A 9,982-nucleotide genomic window follows, 5' to 3' on the forward strand; every position below is an offset into this window, starting at 1 on the left:
TATCGTTACTTCAGCAGAAAGAAGTTTTTCGAAATTAAAATTGATAAAATTTTAACTAAGCTCAATAATGTCTCAAGAGATGTATGTTGTCAATTCGAGAAAGAATTATTAGGAAAAAAATGATTATACTAATAATTTTGCATCTAAAAAAACTAGAAAAATGAACTTCAAATTAAAAAAAAAAAAAAATTAAGCTCCCTTATAAAATAAGGGATATTTTCACAAATAGCCTGTTAGATTAACTATTTATGTTCTTAAGCAGTTTACATAGATTGTAGAGAGTGTAATGAAGAAATAGAATTCTTGGCTTCTCAATAGGTACAAGTAAATAATATTCTTAGCTGTCTTAATCAAACCGCCGAAAGAAGATTAAGAAAAGCAACAACGTCTTTTTCTCGGAATAGTATAAATTGGTCAAAAAGTAACCTCTTTCCTTTTCCCACTATTTCCTCTCATGGAAAATGACAGGCTCGTCAAAGAAGAGGTTACATAGAAAACATTTCATTTCAGCTTCACTAATCCCTTGTCTTCTACCAAATTCAGTTTCAGAGAAGAAGAAAAATGAGTTAAATACTGGGTCGTCTAAGCAAAAATTACCCGTACCTAATACTCTACCTCCGCCCCATCTCCGAGAAGAAGGGCAGCAGTCTTCAGTTCCTGGTGATTCATCGTCTGTTGCTGATACTATGTCCGGCATTGATACGGCTTCTTCTTCTACTTCATCTCAGGTTTGTAACTACATTTTCTTGTTTTCATTATGTATTTTAGACTTACTCTATGTGTTAAATAGTAACAAAAACCACCTTTACTATTAGTGAAGTGCTCTAGTCTAGAGAGAAAAAAACAAAACGAGAAAAGACTCGTCCCTTTTACCAAATATTGAACTTAAAAATCATTTTGTATGCTACTTACATTATTACATGTGTAGTAATAGTGCAATGCGTACACTTTTATTTGCATCAATTTTCAAAAATATATTTTGTTTTACTAGTAAATAGGTTCAAAATGAAAAAAAAAAAAAAAAATATTACTCCATTAAAGATGCCTTACATAGGTTAAAACTAAAGGAGTCGACAAATATTTAGGGAGTGCTTCCCCTTTAGCGCGTTCTACCGACACAAATTTAAATTAGTCTGCCCACTAAGTTTTGAATATTGAATGCTTAAAGCAAAAAGAGAAAAAAAGAAGTTCAAAGTTTAAAGTCAATAAAGGGTGGAGAGTAAGGCCCTAAAGAGTATTGTGTGTGTTATAGTGAGGGGTCATCGGACCCTGTAAGCTTAGTATATACCTTAAAAATGGTTAATTTAAATTATTTGGCACCCTGAACACTAACGCCTTTAGGGGGCACTGGTTGAGCAAAATATTATGTCCCTATCGCATAAAAATCCTGAGTCCGCCCTTGAGATTTGTTGAAATCTTAGAGCACATTACATTCCAGTTGTAACAATTGGAAGAAAAAATTTCCTTTAAATAAGCTCAATTTGTCCAGCACTTTCTTGCCTTTTGCTTGCTGAGCTTGAAATCTCCCAACTTACCCAGTAGGAAAAGTCAAGAATATAAGGGCATGTCATTACAACTATAAAAAGCTTAAAAGCAATAAGATAGGCTATCTTTGATGTCAATTTGGCACCAAAGTAAAGAAAAAATCATAAAAAAGAAATTTATTGTTGACGACTTAGAAGGGAGCCTTGGAGCAACGGTCAAGTTATCTCTGCGTGGTCTTTGAGGTCAGGGGTTCGAGCCGTGGAATCAGCCACTGATTACATTAAGGTAGGCTGCCTACATCATACGCCCTTGGGTTGCGACCCTTCCCCGGACCCTGCATAAAAGCGGGATGCTTGGGCTGCCCTTTATTGTTGACGACTTAGCCTTTACTGTTGTAGCAATGCTTGTGAATGGTCTGTTAGTACAATGTCTGAATGGCACCACATTAGTAACTAAGAGATTTTCAAATGGCTTATTAGGTAAAGAAAATGGAAGCACGTCAGAAACTAAGAGACCTTCAATGGGGTTATCAAGTGATCAAATCTGCAAGTCTCAATCTGCATAGTATTTCCTTCTATCTTTCTCAGCCTACATCAGGTTGTCATCAAGAAACCGAAAACTCAATGAACATAAACATATCAAAAGAGAGTCTTTCCCACTTGTCTGACCTCCTTCTGCTTTTGACAACACAAAGTACTCAAGCTTCCTTGAGTAACTTGGAGTTCCACCAGGTTGAATGGGAGTTGCAGCAAGTGAGAAATCTTGGAAGTTTACTTGAAAGTAGCTCAAGTATTAACCAATTAGTGTTTAAGAGAAACAGTCTCACTGTGGAATGTTTATCTGAGCTGTCGGAAGTTTTAAAGAAGAATGTAGGGATCAAGGAAATTATGCTGTCAGAATCAAATATTGGTTCGATTGGTGCTTCTCTTCTTGCTTCAGCACTTAAGGTGAATCGAAGCTTAGAAAATTTACAAATATGGGAAGACTCCATTGGCTCAAAGGGTGCAGAGGAGCTGTCCAAAATGATAGAAGTTAACTCAACATTGAAGCTACTCACTATATTTGATTCCAAGTCTATTACTGCCACACCTTTGATTTCAGCAGTTCTTGCTAGAAACAGGTCAATGGAAGTACACATATGGAGTGGACAGAACAATGAGAAAACTTCAAAGGTGGTTGAATTTGTACCTGAAAACAGCACTCTTCGGATATATCGCCTTGATGTTTCAGGTGCTTGTAGAGTTGCTGGTGCTTTAGGAATGAATTCAACCGTGAAGTCACTCGATCTGACAGGAGTCCGGTTGAACTCCCGTTGGGCGAAGGAATTCCGATGGATTTTGGAACAGAACAGGACCCTCAAAGAGGTAAATTTGTCAAACACTTGCTTGAAAGACAAAGGAGTTGTTTATGTTGCAGCTGGGCTTTTTAAGAACCAGAGCTTGCAGAAGTTGTATCTTAATGGAAATTGGTTTGGAGGTGTTGGCGTAGAACATTTACTTTGCCCTTTAAGCCGGTTTTCTGCGCTGCAATATCAAGCAAATGTCACTCTCAAATCACTAACTCTTGGAGGAAAAAGAAACAAAATTGGTAGGGATGGGCTTGCAGCAATCCTGCAGATGTTGACTAGTAATGAAAGCCTTACCAGCTTAGGAATATATGATGATGCGAGTTTAAGACAAGTTGATATAGTCAGAATCTTTAGGAGTTTGGAAAAAAATGGTACATTAAGAAGCATATCTTTACGAGGTTGTAAAGGGGTGGATGGTGAAACAGTGTTGCAAACTATCATGGATGTTTTACAAGTAAATCCTTGGATTGAAGACATTGATCTTTCAAGAACTCCACTGCAGAACGCGGGGAAAACAGAAGCGATATATCAGAGATTGGGTCAGAACGAAAAGGCAGAACCAGAGATTGATTTGCTCAAAGACATGCCAATGACAGTGCCAAAGAGCTGTAGGGTCTTCCTCTGCGGGCAAGAATATGCTGGTGAGACACTAAAGTAATATTTATTCAACTATATCACTGATTAGAAATATTGTTTTGTTTGGTAATTTTTTTAAATCCTTTTTGCATCTGCAGGAAAAACTACACTATGCAATTCTGTACATCATCACTTTTCTTCTACAAAATTACCCTACATTGACCAAGTGAGAACTCTTGTGAAACCAATTGAGCAAGCTGTTAGACCTATAGGGATGAAGATAAAAAATTTCAAAGATGAAGACACAAAGATCTCAATTTGGAATCTTGCCGGTCAGCAAGAATTTTATGCACTTCATGATCTAATGTTCCCAGGACATGGAAGCACCTCCCTTTTCCTGGTCATCTCTAGTTTGTTCAGGAAACCAAATAATCGAGAAGAGAAAACTCCGGACGAAGTTGAAGAAGATTTGCAGTACTGGTTGAGGTTTATTGTCTCCAATTCAAGAAGAGCTCTTCAGCAGTGCGTGCTGCCAAATGTGACTGTGGTTCTTACACACTATGACAAAATCAATCAACCGTCACAGAACCTACAGGTTATTGTAAACTCAATCCAAAGGCTACGGGACAAATTTCAAGGCTTTGTTGAATTCTACCCAACTGTATTTACAGTTGATGCAAGATCGTCTGCATCAGTAAGTAAACTCGCACATCACCTCCGAAAGACAAGCAAGACGGTTCTCCAAAGGGTTCCTAGAGTCTATGAGCTTTGCGATGACCTCATGCAAATTTTGTCAGACTGGAGATTGGAAAACCATACCAAGCCAGCAATAAAGTGGAAGGAGTTTGGTGATCTATGCCAAGTCAAGGTTCCATTGCTCAGGGTTCGTTCCAGACTCGATAATAAGGAAAAGGTGGAAATGAGGAGAAAGGCTGTTGCTACGTGCCTTCATCACATTGGCGAGGTGATTTATTTTGATGAACTCGGTTTCCTAATCCTAGATTGTGAATGGTTTTGTGGTGAAGTACTTGGTCAGCTTATAAGAATAGATGTCAAAAAGCAGACTTCAGTTGGAGATGGATTCATAAGCAGAAACGAATTGGAAAAAGTTCTTAAAAGTAGTCTTGATAGCCAGATTCCAGGGTTAGGACCAAAAGTTTTCGATAACTTGGATGCAAGTGATCTTGTGAGAATGATGCTGAAACTTGAATTATGCTATGAACAAGATCCTTCAGATCCCAATTCACTAATGTTGATACCCTGCTTTCTTGAAGAAGGTAGGGGAAAACCACCAAAGTGGCAGATAAACTCAAGCGAATGCGTTTATGCAGGAAGGCACCTCCAGTGTGACGACTCAAGCCACATGTTTCTAACACCGGGCTTCTTTCCCCGCTTACAGGCAAGATCTCTCATCTATTTTTACACTCTATTCTCTATTTCTTGAATCCTATGATGGTGGCAATGAGTAGCAGCCCTTTTGTTTTTATTTATTTCATCTCCTCGTATAAGAATAGTATTCGCTATATCTGTTTAGGTACATTTGCACAACAAAATAATGGGGTTGAAGAATCAATATGGAGCAACTTATAGCCTAGAAAAGTACCTCATCACAATGAGCATCAACGGCATCTATGTCCGCATAGAACTTGGGGGTCAATTAGGCTATTACATTGATGTGCTTGCTTGTTCCACAAAGCACCTGACAGATACCCTAAGGCTATTCCAGCAGCTTATAATACCAGCAATCCAGAGCCTTTGCCATGGGGTCACACTGACTGAACACATTATCCGACCAGAATGTGTAAGAAATCTAATACCACCAAAGTACAGGAGAAACCAATTTGTGCCTCTCAAGCAATTAAAGCAGGCATTGCTCTCAGTGTCGGCAGACAATATGTATGACTATCAGCACACTTGGGATTTGGTAACAGATTCTGGAAGGACTATTGTTGGAGCCGGTTTTGACTATGCTCGGGATCTCTTATCCGATGATGATTTTCGGGAAGTCCTTCAATGCAGGTACCATGATCTGCATAACCTTGCTGGGGAGCTTCAAATTCCTTTGGATAACAACCAGGATGGACAGACTCACGCTGCTACTACAAGTGAAGAAACTGAAGGAAAGATTGAACCATCATTTGCTGGAATAGCCAAGGGTGTTGAAGAAGTTCTGCAGAGACTTACAATTATACAGCAAGAACTTAGAGATATAAAACAAGAAATCCAAGGCCTCAGATACTACGAGCACAGGCTTCTTATCGAGCTAAACTGCAAAGTGAACTACCTTGTGAACTACAATGTCCAAGTTGAAGAAAGAAAAGTGCCAAACATGTTTTATTTTGCAAGAACCGAGAATTACTCAAGGAGACTGATCACCACCATGATTTCAGGAATGAATGCTCTCCGGCTACACATGTTATGCGAGTATCGAGGAGAAATGCATGTGGTTGAAGATCAGATAGGTTGTGAAGTGATGCAAGTTGATAACCGGGCAGTGAAATGCCTAGCCCCATACATGAAGAAGTTCATGAAATTGGTCACATTTGCTCTCAAGATTGGAGCTCATTTAGCGGCAGGGATGGGAGAAATGATACCAGATTTGAGTAGAGAAGTTGCACATCTGCTTGAATCTCCTGCTGCATATAGTGCAGCGGGGGCAGCAGCTGCTGGTGTTGTTGGAGTTGCAGCAGCAGGACGCGTGGAGAGAAATAGGGGTTCAAGGGACATCCAACAAGATCTTAAAGCAGCACAACAATGGGTTGTTGATTTCTTGAGGGATCAAAGGTGCTCGGGTGGAAGAGATATTGCTGAAAAGTTTGGATTATGGAGAGTTAGGTACCGAGACAACGGCCAAATTGCATGGATCTGTAGGAGGCATATGTACGTAAGAGCAAATGAAGTAATTGAAGTCCCACTTTGAAGTTTAGCTTTAGCCATAGAGCACTAAGAGAGTAAGTTTCCAATTCTTAAACATTCTGAAACATATGTCTATCAAGATTCCGATGCTCCTTGTCTTTATTTTAGCCATTTTCCCCTTTACTAGTGCTGCTCAGTTTAATCTTCATGACATTATTTGTTTTTGAGATACACATGTTAAGAGTTAAAATAATCTGTGTCGTCAAATTCATGGTGGCCGCTAAATTTATATTCAATAGTGAAATATCTCGTCCATTCATGCATTATTTCCATCATAAAATTGTTATGACATATTATGTGAAGGAGGATATCTACAAAGTTCCTTGCTACCTTTTCCATTCATCGACTTCCACCTTCTGCATCTGTCTGCGCTATTTTTTTCTTCTTCTCATTGTATTGCAAAGCTAACACGGCCATCGCTCTTCTTCTCATTATTTTGCATCAGATATGACTTTATAGTTTTCACTAAACTTTAATTTAGTTCGTTACCGTTGCACAAACACAGGCATCGCGAAAAGGGTAAATGTACATTATGGCTATTTAAACTTTTGTTATATATATTCGTTTAGAACATGGAACCTTACTGATGATTTACTCTTAATGTAGCTCAATTAGAATGCTAACAATGAATTCTATAACTACTCATGAGAAACTGTTTTCCTTGTCGAACTCCTCAATTATAACTTGCAAAAGAGAAAAGTTAGGTCAAGCATCAAGAAGAAGTGAAAAGCTGAGCTCATAATATTTTAATTGAGTGAATGCGAAATATCACTAAACTCATTAGTTATTGGTGCGGGGAAAACATAAATATATATAAATCTCTTAAGATTTGTCCAAATATACATATATGAGAGTGTGTCCCTTCTCTCCTGCATCCGCCGAATAGAGTTATATAGAATACAACATTTTCACACAAATTAATTTGGAGTCCCCAAAAACTTACTCTGCTGATCTCCACAAGTCATTTGCTAATCCAGTTACAACTTCATTGAAACTGGAAGCTCATGCTTAAATTCTTACAATTTATACCACTTTAGCATTTCTTAGTCCTCACTCAACTTTCCATGCATATAAGAAGAGGCAAAATGGTGAAGCTTTAGAGTAGCTTAACGTCGAATAATACTTGCTATGATCACTGCAATCGCTGCCACCACCCACACTACTCTCTTCCCTGTCACTGTCGTCCTCAGACGCCCCTGGCTTGAAAATAAACAGGCCATGACCCGACCCTGGTGAACAAAACAACCAAGCGTGCACGTCCCAAAAGACTTGCACGGGTTGTTTGTTTACTAATACCGTTTCGTTTCCCCTGAATTTCCACTGCAAGTTTTTTATGTGAATCAAAACAATTCCATCTATACTTATCCACATTTCAGGATCTCTAGGCCCTGAAGTTGAGCTTTCTACAACAATATCACTTTCTTGCTTCCTTTGATCAAATTTAGCTCTTGTTGAGAAACTTTTCTTACCAAAAACATGTTCTTTCTTGTAAAATAATAAAGCATCAACAAGAGCTGGCCTTGATTTAGTTTTCTTGTAGGCTTTTTTCTTGTAATCACCTAAGAATAACACAACCTCTTCCTCAGAAACTAAGGCAACGTAAAAATCCGAACATGGTTCTGGACTTCCTGAAAATTTTGCTGATCTTAGATCCCAATATGCCTCCAATTGATTTCCATCAACCTCAAAAGTTTTGTATCCTTTTTTGGCCCAAAAATGCCAAGGTTTAAGATCAATCTTACATGTTTGATGATAATCACTTTCCACGCTATCGACCGTTAGGGTCACGGAATGATTCATTAGATTCTTGCTCCATATGACAGTCACGTTACGCCAATAACCTCCAATATGAGATTGATAAACACATGTAACGCTACTTTGAGCGTTCTTAGGGTTTACAGGATCATCTGTTAGTTTTTGAACGACAGGTGGTTGAGAAGAAGATGATTGCGCCCTCGTGGTAGCATGATAAGCCATTTTTTAGAATATTCTTTTTGCCCAACTTCTCAATTCATCAACTGAATAAAAACAAAATTTAAAGGTGATGGAACTCATGGAATAAATATATCTTTGTACGCTATACGTAAATGTCTAGGTTGTTGAGCCACTCATATACATCCAACGTTGAATTGTATTCTTTTAGCAGATCTTCACAGGAATTGGAAACAACATGCATGTCAGAAAAATTATACTCAGATTTTCATCAAGATATGTGCCATTTGCAGGCATGTCAATGCCTAGCTTGATTAAATGGGGTTGGCAATAACAATATTGAATTAAAAAAAGGCAGACCTGGGAGTTTGAAAGAGATTAATTGGCTGTGGATTGGGAATTTTGCAAGAAAAAGGTAGTTAGTGTTATTTGGTTGAAGAAAGAAGGAAGTTTAGACATTAGTTTTTTTTTTTTTTTTTTTTTTTTGTTTATTATTTGTCTAACTTTTTCTTTTTGTGTGGAGAAAATATCTCTTGATAGAGGCAGGGGGAGAAAGGCTTCCGGGAAGGAAGGCCACAATGTGAGAAAATATTTTTACAAGCCTATGAGATTCCTGCTAAGTATTCATGGCTGAATGGTTAAAGCGTCACGAATTCGATGCGAGTTATTATCATAATTAGTAGTATGTCCTAACTAATCTATTATATTTGGTTCGAGAGTACTTTCTTATTAAATATACTTGTACTTAGTTTTCAGTCTTTCGCATGAAAAAATGCATTAATGCTGAAGGAGATTTATTGTTTTCTTTATTTTCAAAAGGGCGGAGGTTATTAGGGATGGAACTCCCCTCCATTTCCTTTCTCTCCATTTTTCTCAAGTTCTTACCTGGATGGGAGACACTTGTCATATTTTAAAACTAATGGTATAGATTTAATTAGTTAAAATAAGATTCTAATCATGGTTAGAATAAATATATTTCATATTTACTCCCTAAAAATTTGGCATTCTCATAATTCTAGCTACACTTTTCTCATCCATAAATATACTCCATTATTTTTCAAAGTTCTAACCTTTCTATTGGCTATATGTTCTACTTTATCCCTTCTCTTGACTATATACTTCATCTGCTACTAAAAATTTTGAGAATCAATAATGCACGAGTGCAAGTTTGCTAAAATGTAAATTATTATGACAATATTTAAAATTTGAAAAAGTTGTAGTTGGTCTAACCAAATACAAAAAACTGTACTCAAATTCCATAAGCTATAAAATTGTCAATATCTTGATCATTGGCATCACTAATTACTGTCAATATTAGTTAGATCCATGAGAAACAGCAAAAATACAATATAATGTCAATCATTTATCAAATGTGCATCAGAAGCTGCATATTAGAATACCAATAGAAATTGCACTTTTTTAATTAAGAAAATAATTATGAACGGGAATGATATCACAAGATGCACTATGTAAAGAGTAAAGAAAAATAAAAATAAAAATTAAATAAACCTACTACATTAATAATGCTCAATTACTGCATTGCAATGTAATAATCCTTTAGATGGAGGAAAGAGGATAATCAAGATAAGGGAAGGAGATGGAAGTTAAATCTGGAAAAAGGAGTAATTATGGAAAAGTTCATAAATGTGCTAGAACCTTATTTTTACTAATTAAATCTAAACTATTAGTTTTAAAATATGACAAGTGTCTCCCATCCAAGTAAGA

The 9,982-nt window shown here is 37.2% G+C and overlaps 2 protein-coding genes across 2 annotated transcripts; one reads left to right on the top strand and one right to left on the bottom strand.

Annotated features, from left to right (window-relative positions):
* LOC109213090 (protein TORNADO 1) lies at positions 294-6,561 on the top strand. Its single transcript, XM_019376848.1, has 4 exons — positions 294-728; positions 1,965-3,474; positions 3,568-4,808; positions 4,944-6,561. Exons 1-4 carry the CDS (start codon positions 462-464, stop codon positions 6,327-6,329), a joined length of 4,404 nt encoding a protein of 1,467 aa, XP_019232393.1. The 5' UTR covers positions 294-461; the 3' UTR covers positions 6,330-6,561.
* Positions 7,086-8,845, bottom strand: LOC109223043. Its single transcript, XM_019387306.1, has one exon. It carries the CDS (start codon positions 8,300-8,302, stop codon positions 7,376-7,378), a length of 927 nt encoding a protein of 308 aa, XP_019242851.1. The 5' UTR covers positions 8,303-8,845; the 3' UTR covers positions 7,086-7,375.

This window comes from Nicotiana attenuata, chromosome 2, assembly GCF_001879085.1.
Source record: "Nicotiana attenuata strain UT chromosome 2, NIATTr2, whole genome shotgun sequence".
NCBI lineage: Eukaryota > Viridiplantae > Streptophyta > Magnoliopsida > Solanales > Solanaceae > Nicotiana > Nicotiana attenuata.

Coding starts and splice junctions, on each gene's coding strand:
- LOC109213090 (XM_019376848.1), top strand. CDS start 462: ATGACAGGCTCGTCAAAGAAGAGGTTACATAGAAAACATTTCATTTCA. Junction 729..1,964: donor CTTCTTCTACTTCATCTCAG/GTTTGTAACTAC, acceptor ATGGCTTATTAG/GTAAAGAAAATGGAAGCACG. Junction 3,475..3,567: donor CTGCGGGCAAGAATATGCTG/GTGAGACACTAA, acceptor TTGCATCTGCAG/GAAAAACTACACTATGCAAT.
- LOC109223043 (XM_019387306.1), bottom strand. CDS start 8,302: ATGGCTTATCATGCTACCACGAGGGCGCAATCATCTTCTTCTCAACCA.